The sequence below is a fragment of the Equus caballus genome, chromosome 11 (assembly GCF_041296265.1).
Source record: "Equus caballus isolate H_3958 breed thoroughbred chromosome 11, TB-T2T, whole genome shotgun sequence".
NCBI classification, from domain to species: domain Eukaryota; kingdom Metazoa; phylum Chordata; class Mammalia; order Perissodactyla; family Equidae; genus Equus; species Equus caballus.
The window spans coordinates 33,306,775-33,330,315 of record NC_091694.1 but is presented as its reverse complement, the minus strand read 5'-3'; the positions used below and the strand labels follow the sequence as shown (position 1 = coordinate 33,330,315).

The window sequence follows — 23,541 nt, the reverse complement described above, 5'->3', positions numbered from 1 at the left end:
ATATTTTTCAATTAATTTATTCATTCATTCACCAAAAGTTTACTGAGCACTCAGTTGGAACTGGGTACTGTTTTACCGTCTGGAGCTACAATATGGAATAAAAAGACGTCCCTCTTCTCATGCAGCTTATGTTTTGAAATTCTAAAATTATAATTTATTCATTTAATAAGTATATTTTGAGGACCTATGGTAATTCAGACACTGAATTCTAGGTGCTAAGGATACAATAGTGAATCAAACACAGTTAATTTTTATTATGTGCTTTTGAAAATTTTATGTATTTGGCAGATACTTGTTGAGTAAGTCTTCCCTATGTCAAGGTTTCTGGAGAATACAATAAAAAAGATTTATTCTTTTTTTTTTTAAATTGCCCCTAAGCTAACATCTATTGCCTGTTGCTAATATCCTCCTCCCCCTCATCAAAAACAAGGAAAGACAGAAACTGTCACAGACCAGTTTCACAAACCCACAGAACCTAGGGAGAAACAACCAGCTAGATGTAATTTGACATCCTGAGTAGGACCCTGGAACACAAGAAAGACTTCAGGGAAAAATGAATGAAATCCAAGTATAGTATGGAATTTGGTCTATGATAACATTAATATTGGTTCATTAGTTGTGATTAATGTACTATGGTAATGAAAGAAGTTAACAGTGGGGAAACTGAATATGAGATTTACATGAAAGCTCTGTATTACCTTTCTGCTTTTTCTATAAGACTAAAACAATTCTAAAATAAAAAAATTTTAATATATAAAGCAGTGAAAGAAACTGGATTAGAGGTGAGATGGGGCTGAGTGTGGAATGCGTTATTGTTATATGATAATTATGGAAGGTCCATTTCAAGCCTATTGTGGTTAATATTTCAGAACCACACAGTCGTCTAAAGAATTACGTCAAGATGTCCATTAAACAGGAGAAAATTTTTCTTGTACAGAAGCTAGATATAAAGAAAAATAGTGTTAATTTCCTTTTATATGCATATTAAATAAGGATATAGCTTGAAACAAGAAATATTTAGTGACTCAGGTGGCCTCCTTCCCATAAGAATTGCTTTTAGTTTTTTCAGTTATTTTCATTAAGTTGCAAGAGAATTTATGCTTAAGAATATGTGCTGTGGCCCAACCTGGTGGCGTAGTGGTCAAGTTCATGTGCTCCACTTCTGTGGCCCAGGGTTCGTGGGTTGGACTCCTGGGTGCGGACCTACATGCTGCTCATCAGGCCATGCTGTGGTGGTGTCCCACATACAAAAATAGAGGAAGATTGGTACAGATGTTAGCTCAGGGACAATCTTCCTCAAGCAAGAAGAGGGATATTGGCAACAGACGTTAGCTCAGGGACAATCTTCCTCACCAAAAAAAAAAAAAAAAAAAAAGTGCTGAAAAAGGTTGTAAGTAACATTCTAATCTAGAACATTAGCTAGTTGAATCAGCTAAGCAGGAGAAATCTGTTTCCTGTTTGCATACCTTGTGTGATTTTTGAAACATTGTAATAATCTTATTTGAGAACTGAAAGGTTCTGGCAGTGTAACACACTTGTAAAACAAAGTGACATTGTATAAGGTTATCACTCAAAACATTTATTATATATTTCAGATTAAAGGTTACTTGTTCCACAGATGTTTAACGAATGGCCACTGGATATCAGGCATTGTGTTGTTCATTGAGATTATAAAATGAATGAGCATGACTTCTCCCAAATGAGAATCCAGCACTAGTCATTGCAAAACTTTGATTGTAAATATAGAGATACAGAGTGGCACAAAAAATGGAAAGAAAAGCTAATTGGGTATGGGTGAAAGAAGAGTTCAGAAAGGGAGTGATGCTTGATCTTGCTCTTGAAAGATGAGCTAAGAGTTCATTAGGGGAACAGAAATAATGAGAGAAGAGAGCAAAGGCATTCCAGGCAGAAGACGCAGCATTATTCTTTTGGGGAACTTTAAGTGGTTAAGACTTTAGTTTTTATGAGGTCAGGTCAATGTTGGATTGGTGAGTGGCAAGAAGATTAGGTAATGGAAAGTCTTATTTGCCAGACTCAGGAGCTTGGGCTTCATTCTGTGGAACCACGAAAGTTCTTTAAAAAGGAATGTGATCAGATTTGATTACATAGTGGAAGATGAATTAAAGGTGGATGAAACAAGATTAGTTTGAAAACTACCAAGGTGTTCCAGGAGGGGAGATTATGAGGGCCTGAAATAAGGCAGTAACAGTAAGGGTGGAGAAGAAGAAACTTTTTGAAAGATGTTAAATAGTTTGCGTCCACAGGACTTGGAATTTAATTGGATGGATTGCAGTTAATGTAGATGTGAGGATGATTCCTTAAGGTTTCTAGGTTAGGCCGTGCCATTACCTAAGACAGTGAGTCCAGGAGCAGAAGATAATCTATCCAGTTTGATCCATGTTGATTTTGAGAGACCTGTGGGGTACCCATGTGTTGATCTCCAGACTCATATCTATAACGGCTTAGAAGATCTCAGGTGTGCAGTGCGGTCTAGAAATATGTGTAGGATTTTTTTTACAAGCACCATAATTTCTGTTAATTAGAATAAACAAATTAATTTAAAATATCCAAAACACAAGTCCATAGCATATAAAGAACTTCTACAAATCAATAATGAAAAGATAAGACAAGCTCCTAGGATAAAAGGGCAAAAGATTGGAATAAACACTTCACAAAGGAGGCTATCCAGATGGTCAGTACATGTTTTAAAAGGTGCTCAGCCTTTTTCATCAGAGAAATGCAAATTATGATAGGTCCCAGTATGGATCTCTTGAGTTTATTTATTCTACTTGGAGTTTGCTAAGCTGAGCTCCTTGGATGTGTAGATTAATATTTTTCGTCAATATGTGGGAAATTTTCAACCATTTTTCTTTGAATGTTACTTATTTCTTCTATGACTCCTATTTTGTATATCTTGGTACACTTAGTGGTGTCCCACAGGTCTCTGAGACTCTGTTCATTTTTCTTTGTTCTTTTTTCAGGAAATGCCACATAAAAACCACAATAAGATACTGTTGCACATTATAATGGCTAGTATTTTAAAAACTGGCAGTACTCAATGTTGAAAGCATGTGGAGAGATAGAAACTCTCGTATGCTGCTGGTAGGAATGAAAATGGATACCACTGCTTTGGAAAACTGTTGGGCAGTTGTGCTAAAGCTGAGCATACACATATCTATGGCTCCATCAGTTTCAAGAGACATGTGAGGCAGTGTTTGCCAGTAGATTTTTACAAGAATATTTAGAGCAACATCGTTCCTTTTTAGGTGGTTTTTTGTTTTGTTTTTTCTTTTAAGAAATACAAATGTCATTTATAACAAAGTAAAGGATATAAAAAAGTAGAGAAAACTAAAAAGGTAGTTTGGGATTATACTGTGTAGGACCTTGAATGTCATGGTGATGCATACAGGCACTGTATATAATCAAGAACTCAAGTAGATCAGTGTGACATTTTAGTAGGATTAATCCAGCTTGGCTCAGGAAGAGAGGAACCTGTCACTGATCCATTTGCTTTTTCATGAGGTGTTTTATATATAGTTTTTTATGTGAGCTTCAAGAGTAGATATTTGCTTATAATTTTAGTAGCTTTATTCTTAGTAGCAAAAAACTAGAAGCAATCCAAATTCTTTCCCATAGAATAAAGAAAGGAATTAGTTATGTTCGTATACTGGGATGCTGCACAGCAATAATGAAAATGAATAAACTGCTATGACAACAAATAGATGAATCTCATGAACATAATGTTGAGCAAAGAAGCAGAATATGAGTACATACTCTATCATTACATTTATATAAAATTGCAAAACTGATCTATGGTGTTTAACTCAGGATGGGGGTTACCTTTGGGGAGGAAGGTCAGTGAGCAATTTATGAGGCCTTGGGAGATTCTGGGGTGCCAGAACTTTGTAAACATTCATTAGGCTGTATACTTATATATGAGATACATACACCACCCCCCCCCCCCCCACCCCGAATGCTGGCAGTATTTGCTCTGAGAGAGGAAAAGTGAAATAGATGCTACAGTCTTTGATGCTTGTGGATACATATGATAGTAGAAAGGATGGAAACATAGAAGGGAGAGAATAGCCAAAGGGCATAAACCACAAAAGAAAGGAGTTTTTGCCCATCAGTGAGAGTAATAGCCTAGAAAAGCAGTGAGAAACAGGAGACTGCTAACACTCCTTTCTGTAGTATGGGTCCATTTAACATAGAAGAATGAGCCACTTCTGTTTTTAAAGAAGAACCAGTTATCAGGGCAATAGATACCATACGGTGGGCTACTGAGCTTACTTACTATACAATCAGAACCACCTGAGTAGCTTTTTGGAAAAAGTTCCTGGATCCTTCTCCAGTATTCTCATTCAGTACATCTGGGTTGGAACCAGGAATCTCTGACTCCTTCAACTGACTGTTATGCAGCCTGATTTAGGAACTCCACATTAAAGGAAAAGAGTTAAGAAACAGTTTCAAGGTGGAGGGGAGATAGTTTTCTGCTATTTTTAAAAGGAGTTGCAGTGAGTACAGAGGCTGGAAAGAAAAATTGGCAATGGGATGATAAATCCTTAGAAGAGGAAGAAGTAGAAGAAGATGAGGACAGGAGAATGTGAATATAGGTGAAAAACAGGTAAGTAAATAATTCGCCTGACGCTTCTGAATAATTCAACTTTTCTCCTGAATTGTTTCCTGCCAGATCTCTTTGAAACACTCATGAATAGCCAGAATCTGATTATTTTATGTTATTTTTATATTATCTACTTTAAGACTTTGCTGCATGAAACATTTTTTAATGTTATGTCTTTTTAGAATATATTTAAATTGTTTTGTTGAAGGAGGTCAGTTTTAACCAACATAGTCATACCTAATGTTTGCTAGGCATTGTAGTAGGTACTAGGGATAAGTCAGGTGGTTTTCTTGGCTTAAGGATCTCAGTCCAGTACAGGTTATATAGATATGACATTTGTTCACAGACGTCTGTACTATGCATCAATCATGAACAAGTTCAGTCTAAGTACTTCCCAGTATTTAATCAAGGTAGAAAAAAAGTCTCCCAAACTGTTATGACCTGTACATTTTGCTGTCCAGAGATCTGGAGAAGATTCCTCTTTTGATGTCTAGTTCCTTGGGATCTGTTATACCATCCAGGACCACTGGGTTATAGGGTATATTCTCCTTTTCCTCACCTTCATTCTGCTAATGGTCTGTATTATACATTGTCACCTTTTTCTTTCTAGCGCTCAGGATGGAGTTGAGGGTTGCTCCTGAATTCTGGATAGTAATGAGGCCAGTGCTCGGTCACTGTGCTTATGTACACCTCTCTGACAGTCTGGTTTCTTCTATGTGCTTCTCATCGTGAACATCAACTCCTAAGAGATAGGTCCACAGACAAATATTCAAACAAGATTAACCAGTTTACTCTTTCTTTTAAGTATACTTAAATTTGTGCAAATATATAGCATGCATTTTTTTACATCTCTGTTTCTTTTGCAGGTAGTAACCATGGCTATGTGAGTGCCAGTAGCAGAATGTCAAGAAGAGCACATTTATGCTCTGCTGCTACCAGTAGTTTATTAGACATTGATCCTTTAATTTTAATACATTTGTTGGACCTTAAGGACCGCAGCAGTATGGAAAATTTATGGGGCTTACAGCCTCGTCCACCTGCTTCACTTTTGCAGCCCACAGGTAAAATATTAACAATAATTTCCCTTCTTTCCGTAGTTCTCCAGAAGAACTCTTGAATTTTAATCCAAGTCTTTCATCTAAGTGTTGGAACACAGTATGTTTTTTATAGCAAATTGATTTTTTCATTGTATGTCATAAAAATGACATATAAATCAAATTAACTTTTTGTTGCTATTGTTCAAAAGTGTTTTGTGCAAAAGTAATATCAAAAGGCGCGTAAGAAGGTTTTTATATGGTTTGCCATTTAGATTGTGTCTAATTGACAGTTTGATCCATATGAAGTACAGTTGTCCTCTTTGTGAATGGACTTAGAGTTTTGCAGGCTTTGGGAATATTCTAACTTTCAAGTGGAACTGTGTCTAAATTGAATATAGAAAAAGATGGTTTATTCATGCTTTGATATTCAGTAGCCTGAAAATGTATACCAATTAGCAGGAGTGTTTGACGTGCAAAAGTTATTTGTTAAAGAGAAAATTACATTTGTGTTAGAGTAATATGATGTATACACATGCACATGTTGGGTATACAATCAAACCCTGGACTTTTTGAAACTCCCAGGCATAGTCATTTTGAACAGCTTAAGCATTTACCTTTAAATGCCACATTTTAAAAATTATTTTGTTGGAAAGCTTTCTAAGACATAGTGAACATTTTCCTATCTTCTTAAACAATAGTATTGCACAAATCAAATCAATGATTTAGAACAGTGTTTTTTGATACTGCTTTAAAGCAGCAGAACTCATTTTTCAAACAAAGTCTAGGGCAGAGGTTTACTGTAGAGAATGGAGAAACAAAGCTGCTCTGGTGGGAGACAGACTCAGAGCCTGGACGAATTAGGTCTCTTCCTTCCTAAGGTACTTTCTGGAAGTCTCTGGGTCCTCAATTTGTAAAACTGTCTCCAACCAGGTTATGAAACAATTGCTTTCTATTTATGATCCAAGTACATTTTGTATTATACTTGTACTTTTGCAGCATTTATCCCATTGTATATAATTTTACATTTTTTTCGGAGGCAGTTTTATTGTAGAAAACTTGGAAGATACAGAAAATTGTAAAGAAGAAAAGAAAAATCACACACAGTTCTTGTGATCAACAAAGAAACACCTTTTTTTTTAAAAAAAAAAAATACCACATTGGCAAAGGTTTTGCTTAAATTATAACCAGTGTTGCTTGCAGAGACCTGATTCTGCAGGTAGATGTGTACATTAGTTTAACCTTTTTGCAGGAAAATTTTGTAGTAGGCTTAAAATACTTCTATCTTTTAATCCTGTAACTTGACTTCTAGTAGTATATCTCAAAGAGAAAGCAATTAGATTGAAAATATCCAACAGTACAATTATAGCTGAAAAATTATAGTTTAGCCATGCAGTAGCATTTTATAGACAAGTAAAATCAGGTTTTTGAAAAATATTCCGTGTCGTCAGAAAAAAGAATGCAAGTTACATAAATAGAGTAAGATCTCAGATCTCTCAAAGCCTAGTTTTCTATGTAAAATTAATAATGTAAATGAGATGACCTGAGTTTCAAATCCAGGTGGTCAAAATACTCAAGACAAAGGAGGATGGAGGAAATAGTAGAAAGGAAGAGCAAGTCTTAGATTTAAACATCTTGAGTTTGACATACCAGTGGGATATCAAAGTAGAGTAGAGATGCCTGGTAGACAGCTAAAAATTGAAAACTGGCATACAGGCAGTTATTTGCCTAGAGGTGATTCTGGATAATTAAAACTAAGGGAGTAAAATTACAAAAGAGAGAGTTTCAAGCAAATTTTAAAAAGAAAGGACTAGGGACATGATTGTGTTCAACATCTGTTTTTACTGAGTGTATGGAAGATGAGGCAGATGAAGAACCTTTGGAAAGGAGGAAAACCAAGAGAACAGAGTCCAGGAAGCCAAATGAAAATAACTAGTTTGTAAGAGGATATTAAAAGCTAGTGTTGCAGAAAGATCCACCTTTCTTTTTATTAAAATGCTTGTTTGGGGGGCTGGCCCCGTGGCCGAGTGGTTAAGTTCGCGCACTCCGCTGCAGGCGGCCCAGTGTTTCGTTGGTTTGAATCCTGGGCGCGGACATGGCACTGCTCATCAAGCCACGCTGAGGCAGCGTCCCACATGCCACAACTAGGTGGACCCACAACGAAGAATATACAACTATGTACCTGGGGGCTTTGGGGAGAAAAAGGAAAAAATAAAAAAATAAAAAAAGAATGCTTAAAATGCTTGTTTGGGTTTCCATGTTTGTTTTGGTTCTTTGTGTATCCTTCATCTGTATACATTTCATTTCCTTTTCTTGTCTTACTGTGTTATTAGCTAGGACTTCCAGTATGATGTTGAAAAGGACTGGTGAAAGGGGATATCCTTGCCTTGTTTCTTACCTTGGTGGGAAAGCTTTGAGTTTCTCACCAGTAAGTATGATATTAGGTTTTTTGTAGATATTCCTTATCAAGTGGAGGAAATTCCCCTCTATTTCTAGTTTACTGAAAGTTTTTTTAATCATGAATGGGTGTTGGATTTTGTCAAAAGCTTTTTCTGCATCTATTGATATAATGTGATGAATTACATTAATTGATTTTCAAATGTTGAAGCAGCCTTGCATACCTGGGATAAATCCCACTTGGTTGTGGTATATAATTCTTTTTATACTTTGTTAAATTCTGTTTGCTAGTATTTTGTTGAGGATTTTTGCATCTATGTTCATGAGAGATATTGGTCTGTAGTTTCCTTTTCTTAGGATGTCTTTGTCTGGTTTTGGTATTAGAGTAATGCTGGCTTCATAGATTGAGTTAGGAAGTATTCACTCTTCTTCTGTCCTTGGAGATTGTAGAGAATTGGCATATTTTCTTCCAGTGCACCCATCTGAGTCTGATGCTTTCTGTTTTGGAAAGTTATTAATTGTTGATTCAATTTCTTTAATAGATTTAGGCCTATTCAGATTGTCTGTTTCTTCTTGTGTGAATTTTCGCATATTGTGTTTCAAGGAGTTGGTCCATTACATCTATGTTGTCAAATATGTTGGCATAGAGTTGTTCATAGTATTCCTTTGTTGTCTTTTTATTCTTTCTGTCAACATATATTTAGTGAACACCTATTATGTGTCAGACTCACTGCAAGTTCATGTTCTTAATGACTATGCTATAAAAGGAGTATCAAGAGAGGCATCAGAGTATGAACAACAGGTAATGTAGCTGAACCAGATTTTAAGGTACATGTAGTGTTTAGTAGAACTAGAAAGGGAAGTTGAATCTGTTCTGTGAAAGGCCTAACCTGAAGAGTTTATTCATAGTGGGCAGTGGGGAGCCTTGTTTTGGTTTAGGAGTGGTTTGATTCAAACTGTATTTTAGAAAATTGGCAGCACTGAGAAAACTATCAGAAATGGAAGTTTAATCAGGATACCATTGTAGAAGTTTATTTCAGTGATTCCTAGCATGAGAGGACAAATTCATGCATTTCTTTGTATTTTCTCAATCATCATGTGCTTAAAAATATGTGGAGCTGGGGTAAGGTCTTCAGAATCTTTTGACATTATAAAAGTTCTACTTAACCTCTAGGGAATACATTAATCTAGGCAATATATAGTTAAGATTTTACAGGGGCCAGGGGCCGGCCCAGTGGCACAGTGGTTAAGTGCGCATGTTCCGCTTCAGCAGCCCGGGGTCCACTGGTTTGGATCCCGGGTGCGGACATGGCACTGCTTGTCAAGCCATGCTGTGGTAGGCCTCACACCTATAAAGTAGAGGAAGATGGGCACAGATGTTAGCTCAGGGCCAGTCTTCCTCAGCAAAAAGAGGAGGATTGGCAGCAGATGTTAGCTCAGAGCTAATCTTCCTCAAAAAAAGAAAAAAATATTTTACAGGGGCCAGCCCTGTGGTGTAGTGGTTAAGTTCAGCACGCTACACTTTGGCGGCCTGACTTTGTGGTTTCAGATCCTGGGTGCAGTCCTACACCACTCGTCAGCTATGTTGTGGTGGCAGCCCATATATAAAGTGGTGGAAGATTGACAGATGTTAGCTCAGGGCTAATCTTCTTCAAGCAAAAAAAGAGGAAGATTTGCAGCAGGTGTTAGCTCAGGGCTAATCTTCTTCAAGCAAAAAAAGAGGAAGATTGGCAGCAGATGTTAGCTCAGGGCTAATCTTCGTCAGCAAGAAAAGAAAGATTTTACTTATAGCATGGCAGTGGTAATATTTGGAACCTTGTGAAGTTAGAGTTTATGAAGGTTGGCAACCAATTCGAATGTGGTAAAGAGACTCTAAGGAAGCTTAGATGGTGACCAGGAGAAGAGTGGCAGCATTGACAGATACTGACGTCTAGAGGAGGAGCTGTAGCAAACTGTTGTTCCTGAAGGCCATACTGAATGATATGAAAGAAGTCTTACAGATAAGACTCTCAATTCTAATTAACCTTATAACTTGGCAAATTCAGGAAGGATTGTCCTCATCAGTGTAGTAAGTATTCTTAAATTGTCAGGTTCCCCTGGTATAAGATCCCATGGCACCTTATACTTTCCTGTCTTGGCACTTATCACATGGTGCTGAAATGGATTATTTTTCGTTTTTCCCAGCTGGACTATGACCTTCATGAGGTCAAAGACTGAGTGTTCATCTTGTTCACTTGTATCCCCTGCCCAGCACAGTGCCTGCATTTGAAACAGGCTTAGTAATTGTTTATTGACTGATAATCAGATGGTGGAGGTTTGCTTAAATCTTTTTGTATTTTCCCATTTGGGATTTTTACTTTTTTAAAATTCTTGTCAGTTTCTAGTAATAATGAACTGAACCGTGTCAGTTAATGAAGATTTTCACATTTAAGTCCCTGTAAGATGTAGGGGTGGGAGATGGGAGCCACAAAGACTTTATTTAGCAAAACATTTTGAGTATTTTGTGCCATAGGCTGTTTGTCTTGGAATGCAAAGATCACTAAGATGTGATCTGCACTCTTAGGTTGTTCACAGTCTACATATTTGTCTTCCTTACTGTAATGTGATAAGTGCTACAGTAGGACTCTACTCCATGTACTGTACAAAATTAGGTAAGAATTGATTTGGAAGGACAAGGGCAGTTGGTGTTTTGGTGCCTGAAGGAGGGGACATTTCAGATTATATCTGATGAGTTTGGTGAATGTGACAGAGAAAGAGGAAAGGAAATAGGACATGTGAAAAGCATGGAAGCGTGTTAGAGAGCATGGCTGTATTAGAAAACATGTATACCATGTGTTAGAAAGAGTTGCAGGTAATTGCAGAAGATTGGGATATGTTTGGGGTATAGATAGAAGATATAGCAACTGAGAGATAAGGTAGAATCAGGTAATATAGGGTCTCCTGTGCCATGCTGGTGCTTTCCTCAATGATTCTAAGCAGAAAAGTAATATCTGATTTGGTTTTAGACTACACTGCAGAGTGCTTTCACAACCTTGAGTCTTCTGAGCCTCATGACAACCCTGTTATGCGTATATTATTATTTTCATTTTACAAATAAATAAATGGACTCAGAAGTTGATGGGCTTATAGAAAGTTACAGCAACTAAATGATATTTCTGAGACCAAATCCTGAGTTCCTAAAATCTCTTAATCATATTCTGTTCTGAATGCTTTCAACTGCTAGTAATGAAATGCTGCTGATGGTGACTTAGCTAATAAAGGCACTTAATGATAATGCATATTCAGAAGTCTAGAGGTAACTGGTTCCAGGTTCATCAGATACTTAAAGGCAGGGCACTGGATGGACCTCCTGTGGTTCTCTTGCCTCTTCTCTCATGGGAGTAAGATGGTTGCCACAGCTCTAGGCATCATATATTCACAGGAATGTGTCACTAGCAGGAAGAAAAAGAGTGGATGGAAAAGAAACTCTATTCCTGTGACCCTAAAGAGCAAAGTTACTAATATTAAGATCACTGATTTCTGGAAGTAGGCTTTTGGGTTTGAATTCAAGCTCCTCTTATTAGCTGTGTTACCTTGAGTGTGTCATATAACCTTTCTGTGTCTTACTTTCCTCATTTACCAAATGGAGATAATAATAGTGCTTACTTACCTCAGGATTGCTATGAGAGGATTAAATGACAATATTTTTAAAATATCTGACACTCAATAAGCTCTTTATAGATGTTTTTTAAATAAATAAACACGACAGAATCTCTCTATCAGGATAGAAAGTCTTTCCCAGAAGTAGCCCCCAACGACCACAGACTTTTGGCTGGAACTGAGTCATGTGCCCACCCTGAACACTGTCAGAGAGGAATGAGCTTAGACCAGTACTGGACCCATATCCCCTGGGACTGGAGGAAAGACCTAACCTCCTGAGCACATTGCTGCCTACCTGATACCTCCACAGTCTGGGTCCTTTTGCAAGGTAGAAGTGGGAGGAATGGCTATTGGGAACACTACAATGTCTGCCTTTTACTATACTCCCTTTTTTATGGCAGAAGGTTGTTGCAATGTATAAACAGGTTCAGCTATCATTCCTGCTAATAAAGGACTTACTCTTTGACTGGTTATGGTGCCTGTTGGTCTCCCATTTTGAGGTGTTTGTGTATTTGGTTTTTTGGCTTAGTTTCTTTTTGCTTTGACGTTTTTGGTGCTTTTTTTTTTTTTTTTTTTTTTGAGGATGATTAGCCCTGAGCTAACTACTGCCAATCCTCCTCTTTTTGCTGAGGAAGACTGGCCCTGAGCTAACATCCGTGCCCATCTTCCTCTACTTTCTATGTGGGACACCTGCCACAGCATGGCTTGCTGAGTGGTGCCACGTCTGCACCCGGGATCTGAACCAGCAAACGCTGGGCCGCCAAAGCGGAATGTGTGAACTTAACTGCTGCACCACTGGGCCGGCCCCAATGCTTTGAGTCAGTTATAATGTTCTTTGATTTCCAAAATATCTACTTCTTTTTCCCTTCCTGCAATAGAAAGTATGTATTTTCCTTAGTCATGTCTCTCTTTTTTATATTTGAGTAGGGGAAGAAGAAATTAAAAACTTCAACTGGTTTCTCTGAGGAGAGAGAAAACATTGTTACTTTAGTGGCTGCAAAGATTCAGTGACAGAGAACTAGTCTTTTTTTTTATTTTCTTGCTGAGGAAGGTTAGCCCTGAGCTAACATCTGTACCAATCTTCCTCCACTTTATATGTGGGTCACTGCCACAGCATGGGTGACAAGTGGTATAGATCAACACCCAGTATCCAAACCCCTGATCCTGGGCCACCAAAGCAGAGCACAGCAAACTTAACCACTATGCCACGGGACCAGCCCCCAAGAACTATTTTTTTATGATGTTGCATGTTACTTAATAGCTGCATCTACATTGGATAGTAGTTCAGTAAATCAACTTTTTGAATTAGGCAGAATATATTTATTTTCGTGTACTATGTATAGCAGATTTGACTATTTGGCTTCTAGGGGTTTTTCCTCACTTCTCAATTTTATTTTATTTTTATTTTTATTTTTTTAGATTTTATTTTTTTCCTTTTTCTCCCCAAAGCCCCCCGGTACATAGTTGTACATTCTCCGCTGTGAGTCCTTCTAGTTGTGGCATGTGGGACGCCGCCCCAGCGTGGCTTGATGAGCAGTGCCGTGTCCGCACCCAGGATCCGAACCAACGAAACACTGGGCCGCCTGCAGCGGAGTGCACGAACTTAACCACTCGGCCACAGGGCCAGCCCCTCACTTCTCAATTTTAAATATAAAAGCTCAATGTAGAAAATTTGAGAAAAGTGAAGACGTATAGAGACGAAAGCACAGGCAGTAGGGCAGCTTTTTAAACTTTTAGAATTAAATATATAACTCAGATTTGAGTGATTATAATGACTTAGATTCTAACTTTAATGCAATTTAATGCATGCCTTTATTGTTGCTATCACCTAAAGCACCTTTGCTTATTTGCACATCTGATTTCCATATATTCACAGTACAAAGTGATTTCATGAATATTAACCTGACTTGTCACTTTCTCCCTGAAGCATCATATTCTCGAAAAGATAAAGACCAGAGGAAGCAGCAGGCAATGTGGCGAGTTCCCTCTGATTTAAAGATGCTAAAAAGACTCAAAACTCAAATGGCTGAAGTTCGATGTATGAAAACTGATGTAAAGAATACACTTTCAGAAGTAAAAGGCAGCAACGCTGCTTCTGGAGACATGCAGGCAAGCCTTTTTTCTGCTGACCAGGTAGCTCTGGCTGCGTGTGGAACCGAAAACTCTGGCAGATTACAGGATTTAGGAATGGAGCTCTTGGCAAAGTCATCAGTTGCCAGTTGTTACATACGAAACTGTAAGTGAAAAACCTCTTAGTGTAATTTCTCCGTGTGTCATTTGAGAAACTAGAGGACCAGTTATTTTCATAATAATAATATTTAAACATTTTTCTTACAGTGAATTAAAACTACAAATACATATAGCCTTTTCTCCCATCAAAAACTGTGTGTTTTCAGCTATACAATGGAGCTAACTTTTCTTATTCTGTACTGGGCAGTAAACAAGACAAAATTTTTAACCTCATGGATCTTGCATTCATGTATTGATGTAATGGGAATCAGACATTAAAATGCGTAGACAAGTAAAGGTAACTTCAGTTGGTGAAAAGTGCTGTGATGGAAACAACAGAAGAGTTGGATGGGAAGAGCAGGTGAAGAGCGTGCTACTTTAGTTAGGGTAGTCAGGGAAAGTCTCTGTGGAGGCGAGATTTGAACAGAGCTGAAGGTTGAGAAGCTGGCAGCTGTGCAGAGATCCGGGGAAGCAGTGTTCAGGGCAAACAGAAAAGAAAATGCAAAGTCACTGATAGAGGATTTGCTCGGCATGTTTGAAGGCTGGAAGGAAAACCACCAGTATGGTTGAATATGGTGAACAAAGCAGATGGGAGAATAATAGGAGGTAAGTCAGAGAGGTAGGCAGAATCTAGATCAGGTAACGTCTTTTAAGACCTGGATAAGGAGTTTGAGGTTTTTTTGTTGTCATTTTTGCTTGAGGAAGATTAGCCCTGAGCTAACATCCCTTCCAATCTTCCTCTACGTTCTATGTGGAATGCCTCCACAGCATGATTGATGAGTGGAGTAGGTCTGTGCCTGGGATCTGAACCTGTGAACCCTGGCCGCTGAAGCGGAGTGTACAGAACTTTAGCCACAAGGCGGACCCCAAAATGATTTTAAGAGGAAGACTAGAGAATAAAAACCAGGGATGTATTTATGATCTGATCTACCTTTTATAAAGATTAGTTTGCTTGTGTGGAAAAGGGTCTGAAGGAGGTTGAGAGTAGGAGTTGTGAGATCAGTAAATAGACTATAACAATAGCTTGTGTGAAATATGGTGGCTCATTCTGGAGTTTTCAGTGGATAGATGGACTTGTTCATAGTCTAGCAACCTTTCTTGACCGAGTGTGCCATCTTTCTTAATTCTCCTAAGGATGGTACGTAACTAGCACTATTCTAAAAACATGGGAGAGAAGTTAATCCGTTACATACAATGGAAATTTTAGACCAGGGGGCTCAGTTCTTTCCCACAACCCTGGTAAGAAAGGCTGGATAGTGTTTTAGGGGAAAGAAAACTAATGATGTTTAAGATTTTGGCCTAAGCAACTTTGTGACTGGTGGTGTCGTTAATTGAGATGCAAATCAAATAAGGAAGAAGCAGGTGTGGGTATTCGGGGTGGCTAGGGACAGGAAGTTAGGAATTCTTTTTTAAACATGTTAAGTTTGAGGTGTTTGCTAGATATCCTAGTAAAATGTTTTATAGGCAGGTGAATAGTACGTAAGTCTGAAGCTTATGAAGTCAAAGCTGGATATAAACAGTTGGGAGTCAGTAGTATCAGATGTTGTTTAAAGCCAGGGAGCAGGTACTAAATACTATGGAGGGAGTTTAAATGGAGAAGAGAAATTTTGGCTCTGGGGCACTTAAACATTTAAAGGCCTGATAATACATAGGAGGCCAGCAAAGGAAATTGGAAAAAGGAATCATTGAGGTAGGAGAAAAACTAGAAAGGATAACGTCTCAAAAATCCTAAAAAAAATGGCATCTCAAAAAGAAGTAGAGTGGTCCCACCATTGAGAGGTGTCAAGATGAAGGGCGAGTAGCCCTTTTAAGAACCATTTCCATGGAGGAGTGTAACAGAAGAGTGAATGAGGTGAAAACTGGAGAATGATTGCACAGCTCCTTCAAGAAGTTTCACGATGAATCAGGTGGTACCCAGATGGGGTGTGGAGTCAAGAAAGAGTTTGTTATCTGTGTGTGTGTTTTCATTTTCTTAAGCATGTATGCTTTTTTCTTTTTACCTATTTTTTTATTGTAGTAAAATATATATAAGAAAATTTACCATTTTAACCATTTTTAAGTGTACAGTTCAGTGGCATTAAGTACATTTGCAGTGTTGTGCAACCATCACCACTGTCTATCCCTAGAACTTTTTCATCATCCCAAACTGAAATTCTGCATCTGTTAAACAGTAACTCACCATTCCCCCTTTTTCCCAACCCCTAGTAACCACTATTCTACTTTCTGTTTCTATGAACTTGTCTATTCTAGATATCTCATATAAGTGGAATCATACAATGCTTGTCTTTTTGTATCTGGCTTATTTCACTTTAACATAATGTCTTCAAGGTTCATCCATATTGTAGCATGTGTCAGAATTTCATTCCTTTTTAAAGCTGAATAATATTCCATTTGTGTATATACACACACACACACACACACACCCCACATTTTGTTTTTCCATTCGTCTTTTGATGGACACTTGGTTAGCATCTGCTTTTTGGCTATTGCAAATAATGCATCTATGAACATGAATGTTTCTTTTTTTGAAGACCCTGCGTTCAGTTTTTTTGGACATATATACCCAGAAGTGGTATATATGGTAATTCAATTTTTAATTTTTTGAGGAACTGCCACTGTTTGAGGTTGCACCATTTTACAGTCCCACCAACAGTACACGAGGATTCCAGTTTCTCCACATCTTCCCCAACACTTCTTATTTTCTGATTTTTTTTAAACAAACCCATACTAATGGATGTGAAGTGGTATCTCATTGTAGTTTTGATTTACATTTCCTTAATGATTAGTGATGTTGAGCATCTTTTCATGTGTTTATTGGCCATCTGTATATGTCTTCTTTAAAGAAATGTCTGTTCAAGTCCTTTGCCCATTTTTGGGTTGATTTTTTTTGCTGGGAAAGAGTTGCCCTGAGCTAACATATGTTGCCAGTGGTCCTCTCTTTTTCTTCTTTTTCCTCCCCAAAGCCCCAGTACATAGTTGTATATTCTAGTTGTAAGTCCTTCTAGTTCTACGTGAGCCACCGCCACAGCATGGCTACTGACAGACGAGTGGTGTGGTTCCGTGCCCAGGAACTGAACCTGGGCCACCGAAGGGGAGTGTGCCAGACTTTAACCACTAGGCCACCAGGGCTGGCTTGGGTTGGTGGTTGGTTTTTTGATTATGAGTTTTAGGAGTTCTCTATATATTCTGGATATTAATCCCTTATCAGATAAATGATTTGTAAATGTTTTCTCTCATTCTGTAAGTTGCCTTTTCACTCTCTTGATAGTCGTCCAATCAGTGAACCTAATGTTTTTCCTGTCGTCTTTGTTTTCTTTCAGCGAGTGATAGTTTCCAGTATACAAGTCTTACATTTCTTTGTTAAATTTTCTCCTGTTTTATTCTATTTGATGCTGTTGTAAATGGAATTGTTTTCTTAATTTCATTTGAGATTGTTCTTTGCTAGTGTGTAAATTGACGATTATTGGCCTTACACCTTTCTCCCTTGCTGAACCTGTTTATTACTTAGTGCATTTCTTCTGCTTTCTTTTTTTTTTGAGGAAGATTAGCCCTGAGCTAACATCTGCTGCCAATCCTCCTCTTTTTGCTGAGGAAGCCTGGCCCTGAGCTAACATTCATGCCCATCTTCCTCTCTTTTATATGTGGGACACCTGCCACAGCATGGCTTGCTTAGTGGTGCCATATCCGCGCCAGGGATCCGAACCAGCAAACTCTGGGCTGCCGAAGCGGAGTGTGCGCTCTTAACCGCTGCACCACCGGGCTGGCCCCTCTTCTACTTTCTTTTTACTTATTTTTATTCTTTTTCTAGCTTCTTGAGTCTATGCGTGTTTGGCCATTTAGTTTTTTCTAATTAATGCGTTTTAAGGCCATTTGTTTTCTTTTAATTACTATTTTAGCCACAAACATCTCAAAGCATTGTAATTGTGATTTATTTCTAATTCAGCATTTATTTTCCTTTTAATTCATAATATTTTACAATTTCTAAGTGTTTAGGGGGTTATATTTTTGTTGTTGGTAGTTAGTTTTAATTGCATTGAGATTGGAGTTCATGTCTGGTATGATTTTTCTTTTGGAGTTTACAGATATTTTTCTAGTTTTGTGAGTTAAGACTGCTCTACAAGCAGCTGTGCTGTACAGGTATTCCTACTTTTGCCATAAAACTCTGATAAACCAGTTGGGACCCCAGTGTCCTGTTTATTTTTGGACACATTAGATAAAATACCTTCCCTGCGTAGTAAGATTAAACTTTTCTCTGACTGCCTGGGTAATGAGTTTTGTGCTATTTCATCATATTCAGAATGTTTTTAAATGTGTTTGCAGCCACAAATAAGAAAAGTAATTCAGCCAAGCCAGCTCCATCCAGTATAGCGGGTAGTCTGTCACTTCGAAGAGCAATAGACTCTGGGGAAAATAGCCGTTCGAAAGGAGACTGTCAAACTCTGTCTGAAGGTAAGTTTGGAACGTTCAGAATGTAATGCAGGTGGGTAGATGTCTGTTATTTGAATGTGATCTTATGTGTAGCTTTAGAACATTAAAGGCACCAAAAATGGTAAAACTTGATTTGAAAGTTCCTTGATCTCACAACAGAACGACCTATCAGTAAGAAAATGCAGCCATTAGACTTCATATTCTGGACTCCTTAATTTTAAATACCTGGCATCAAAAAAACTGGGATATATTTTTAAGTTCTTGAGTTTTCCTGCAATTTAAAAATGTGAAAGTGGACACTGTAGAGACAACTTTTTGTTTCTTTGACTTCTTTCTGAATGTCCCCTTCTTTTCCTGAAGGCTCTCCAGGAAGCTCTCAGTCTGGGAGCAGGCACAGTTCTCCCCGAGCCTTGACACATGGCAGCATCAGTGATATTCTGCCGAAATCTGAAGACCGGCAGTGTCAAGCTTTGGATTCCGATGCTGTTGTGGTTGCAGTTTTCAATGGCTTACCTACTACTGAGAAGAGGAGGAAAATGGTCACCTTGGGGTAAATTTTTTTATTTATGTAATGGAATAATAACTAATAGCTTTGTTTAGCACTTTAAGTCTGCATCATAATGAACAAAATAAATTTCCACTTTAACTTTTTTTTAGCAGACAGAAAGTTCATTTGTTGTAGTAAAATGTATCTTTTAAAGTGTCACAGGCCTTACTTTTTTCCCTAATGGAATGAGATAGTGCCAGAAGTTCTGTTCAAATATGTTAGAGCTCATTTTCACTGAAGTTAGGATAGTAATGGTGTGTAACCTTGTATGAACTCATCCTTGTGAGATTTTTGTGTGCCTGTCAGCTTTTTTTTTCTTTCATCTATCTCACAGTTTTCAAAGACATTTGTGCTGGGCTATATTATTATCTCATAGGTCCTTTACACATATTTTGTATGGAACAAAGCACTTTTAGCAGTTTTATTTTAGCACTGCTTTTCTGCTTTTATCTTACCTTTTTTCTCTCTTCTTATGAAAGTGTTCTCAAAACTCCTAGTTGGAATTTTCCAAAAGGACGTATATTATAGTTAGCACCTTTATCTCACTCCCAGGAAATATAAACTCACATCCTAGCCATGTCTGTTAAACTTCCATCCATTCAAAAGATAGGGTGATTTTGGAATATCCTGTCTATGAATATGCTAGAAGAGCCATTAATATCCATCTGCTAATCTATTTTATGGATATTAAATACATTTTTTAAATTTAAACAATGGAATCGTTTCCCCTCGGAGACTTTGAAAAGAACTTTGAATTAAATTTAGAGAAAGATTAATATCCCTCAAGTTTACTTAATTTTATACAATTTTAAGATCTGGATAATTACCAAATCTAAAAGGACAGCTGGTGGTTTAGTTTTCTCTTTTAGTTCAAGTTTAAGCAGTGGAAAGGTGTTATAATCATTGGAGATAATCTTGTCCTCACCATTACCTAGCCTGATTTTATACATGTTCCTTTCAAATTGAAGCTGCAACTAGCTTTTATGTTTTATTTGTTATGGAGATATTTCTGTCTGCCTTTAGTCATAAAGATTAGATGTATATGAGCATAGACTTTTATCTAGACTGCAAAATCCTTTTTAAATGTCTGCGGCTCTTAGCTATAACTATCATTTTATAGTTAAATGTAATGCCGTTCTGGCTCATGTGGTGCTTTCCAGCTTGTGTGTTTTTTCCCTGCTTGACTTAAAGTAATGTGAGCAAAAATTTTAAATACTAATAACTGGTTCTAAAATGGAAATGAAAAAAGAATATTAAGTGAAAATTTTCCCATCTTTATCTCCCATCTGCTTAGTTTTCCAACCCCCTGCCCACACACATTCCTGCTGTTCTTAATTTTTTATGTATGCTGTGTCTTCTCAGTTTTTATGCATATTTAAGCAAGTTTGACTATATAGCTTTTTTAATACAAAAGGTGTACCTTGTTTTCTTACTCAATAATATATCTCAAAAGTCTTTTCTATGTTAGTGAAAACATTATTTAGGACTTCTATTTATGTTTATTTTTTATTGAAATAATTGTAGATTCACATGTAATTATAGGAAATAAGATAGAGAGATCCTGTGTGCCTTAATCAATTTCCCCTAGTGATAACATTTTGCAAAACTCTGATAGAGTATCACAACCAGGATATGGAAATTCACCATTTTATAACCTTATATTGTTAATCTTCTAGTGAATTTTTTAAAACTAAAGTTTGAAATTTATTACCAAACAACAGTGCCATGTATCCTTCTTAGTTTGATGCTCAGTTTCAGGACAAGAAGAAAATATAGATTATTGTATCACTGACTAGGTATACAAAAATATCAGGTTATTTTCTCCCTCTTTGAGGGCTAATGCTAAAGGAGGTCTTCTGGAAGGAATGCAAATAACTGATTTGGAAAATAATTCTGAAACTGGGGAATTACAACCTATACTACCAGAAGGAGCTTCAGCTGCCCCTGAGGAAGGTAAGGAATGATGAAGTCATAATTAAGTGGGAGGAGTGAATAATGATCTTTTTTGGTGGGGGGGGGGGGTGGGGAGTGGTTGGTTTAATAAAGTTATTGAGACATTATCTATATCTGACATGCTTGATCCGAACACAGTATTCATTGTGTCACTGAATTTGATTTACTAGGACATTAAGCACAGAGGAAGGCAAAATGGATAGTTGACTACATAAAAGATATCTTACTAGAAGGGGAATTTTACAGGGGAAAAATCTGCAGATAGTTCATCTCCTCATTCAATAAATGTATCAAGCCGCCTACATGAAACAGGCATTGGATTTTTGCTAGATATTCAAAGATGAAACTAGATATGTTCACAGTCTTAGAGGGAAGACATGCCCGAAACAACTAATTAGAATATTAAGTACTTCATCTTTTAAAGTCAGTCTTGATTAATGATTGTAGATTGCTTTACTCTTACAGAAGTATTCCAAACTTTAACCATTTTAAAAATCCTCTATGGTAACTGACTTCATCTTTGCCAGTTCATTCTCAGTTACATTTCTAATACTGTCCTGTGTGTTCTTACACATTCATTATTCTTTATCTAAAAGTAGAAAAGATATTTTTTTAATTTTGAGTAACAGAGAATACTTGAAACAAGGTCATGTGTGTTGCCCTTGCGGTGTCCTTTATATGTTAGCAGAAAATTGTGTCAACTTTATTAATGATATTTGACATTGAAATTTTTTTCATTTCTCATTGAAACTTTGCCACCTTCCACCTCTGTACTCATTTGAATTTCATTGATTGATGATTTGTAGCTCAAAGCGTATATACAGGTGCCAGCATCTACCTCTGGCTGCCTTGTTAGGCGTTGGCATTTTCAGTTAAATAACGCTGGACATTTTGGTCATCCCTCTTCGTTGGTGTACCTGTGACGGGCATCATTATTTCAGTAGGAGAGATTAAATGGAAAGGATTTTTACAGTAAAGTGTGTATTGTTAAAACATAAATAAAGAAATATTATGACTGATGATCTTTATAGAAAGGACCTGTAGGGATTAGCTAGTTTTCATTTATACGTATTGATTATAAATTGTGGTGGCTTAAATTTTTACATCGTATGCTGGACTTACAGGCTCCTTTTATTCATACAGCATTTATGAAATGCTTCTAATTTGCCTGGCATTGCATTTGATGCTGGTGATAAAGTGGTGAACTATCTACTGTGTGGTACAGGGTTTCTCTACCTTGGCACCACTGCATTTTGGGTAGATGGTTCTTTATTGTAGGGGGCTGCCTGTGCATTGTAGAATGTTTAGCAGCACCCTTGGCTTTTAACCACGAGATGCCAGTACTACTTCCTATGAGTTACAATAACTGAAAATGTCTCCAGACATTACCAAATGTTACCTGGGAGGCAAAGTCTTCCCTAGTTGACAACCACTAGTTGAGTTAAATGACTGTCAACCAGGGGTGACCACTCCTTAAGAATCACTTGTCAGAGTGGGTCACAATTACAAATGGTAGCAAGTTGTAGCCCTCAGGTAGGCTAGATATATGTGTTGGTGGTGGTGGGTGGGTCGCAGGGAGAGCAATTGAAAACCGCTGGTCAGGTGTCAGAAAGACCTTTTAATAGTCAATTATAATAGAATGATGAATGCTGTGATAGGGTATATAGGGAGCTGAAAGAACAGGTATGTAATAATAAAAATATATATAATATGTACTGAGTTCTCATTATGTATTAGAGATTGCTAAAGACTTCACCAGTATTATCTTTTATTTTCTCAGGACAGTGCTACATGGTAGTTACTTTATTACTTTGATTTTAGAGACAAGTAGCCTGAGGCTTAGAGATGTAATTTAGCTAACCCAAAGTCAGAGTTAGTAAATGGAAGGGTTGGAATTTGAACCCAGAGCCAGTGCTCCTAACTATTACCTCTCTACACTAACCTCGTCCACCGTTGGACAGATCATCCTAAGGGATGAGTACGAGTTAGCCAGGTGAAGACTGACAAAAGATGGGGGTAGAGTGGAGGCAGAAGTCAGATCATGAAAAGTTACATTGTGTGTCCTAGCTAGAATTTGGACTCTGTCCTTTGAATGGGATCTAAACAAGTAGTGAAATAATAAAATTATGTTTTTCAATTCCTGCTCTTGCTGCATTGTGGAGAATGGATTTTGGGGAGTGAGAATGGGATGTGGAACTCTGGGGGCAGGAAAACTGGTAAGAAGCATGTTAAATTATCCTAGGAGAGAGATGACTTGGACTTCTTAATTTCAGCCTTCAACTCATGAATTCACATTATCTTAGCAATTTTTCCATGTAATTAGCTAGTTAGCACAAAAAACCTTGAACGTTTTTGACATCCGTTTCATTGACAGCCTATCCTAAAATGGAGAAAGGCATTTGGTTGGCCACATTTAGGATCTGCTTTGCACTTTCAAGTCCTTGAAACTGAAATTTAGAGCTAAGTGGTCAGTGTTAACATCTTCTCTTCTATAAGGAGTGTGTGGTGATATAAAGCACATAGAACTCAGTAAGAAAAGTTGCTGTAAACATGCAAATCATCAGTGCCACAGAAGTACACCCTTGCAATTTGTTGGTATCTAAACAGCTTGTTTACCACTAGAGTCCCAGGATAGGCAGTGAGAAGGAGACTGATGAGGCTGGAAGGAAGGAATACAGTAGAGAAAAGGAGCT

At 37.5% G+C, this 23,541-nt stretch overlaps 1 protein-coding gene across 50 annotated transcripts in view; it reads left to right on the top strand.

Annotated features, from left to right (window-relative positions):
* TRIM37 (tripartite motif containing 37) overlaps nucleotides 1-23,541 on the top strand; it is a 143,754-nt gene that overhangs the window by 77,080 nt on the left and 43,133 nt on the right. For 33 of the 50 annotated variants that reach the window (XR_011423281.1, XR_011423279.1, XR_011423280.1 and 30 more), the window contains 5 exons: nucleotides 5,488-5,682; nucleotides 13,619-13,927; nucleotides 18,241-18,369; nucleotides 18,709-18,898; nucleotides 20,730-20,848. Coding sequence is in view for 21 of the 50 variants with exons in the window: in XM_070227509.1 (XP_070083610.1) it covers nucleotides 5,488-5,682; nucleotides 13,619-13,927; nucleotides 18,241-18,369; nucleotides 18,709-18,898; nucleotides 20,730-20,848 (942 nt within the window). In the remaining 29 variants the exon portion in view is untranslated. Of the gene's footprint in view, nucleotides 1-5,487; nucleotides 5,683-13,618; nucleotides 13,928-18,240; nucleotides 18,370-18,708; nucleotides 18,899-20,708; nucleotides 20,849-23,010; nucleotides 23,065-23,541 lie in introns of all 50 variants that reach the window. The other 17 variants (XR_002811565.2, XR_002811563.2, XM_023652915.2 and 14 more) reach the window with 3 other exon arrangements.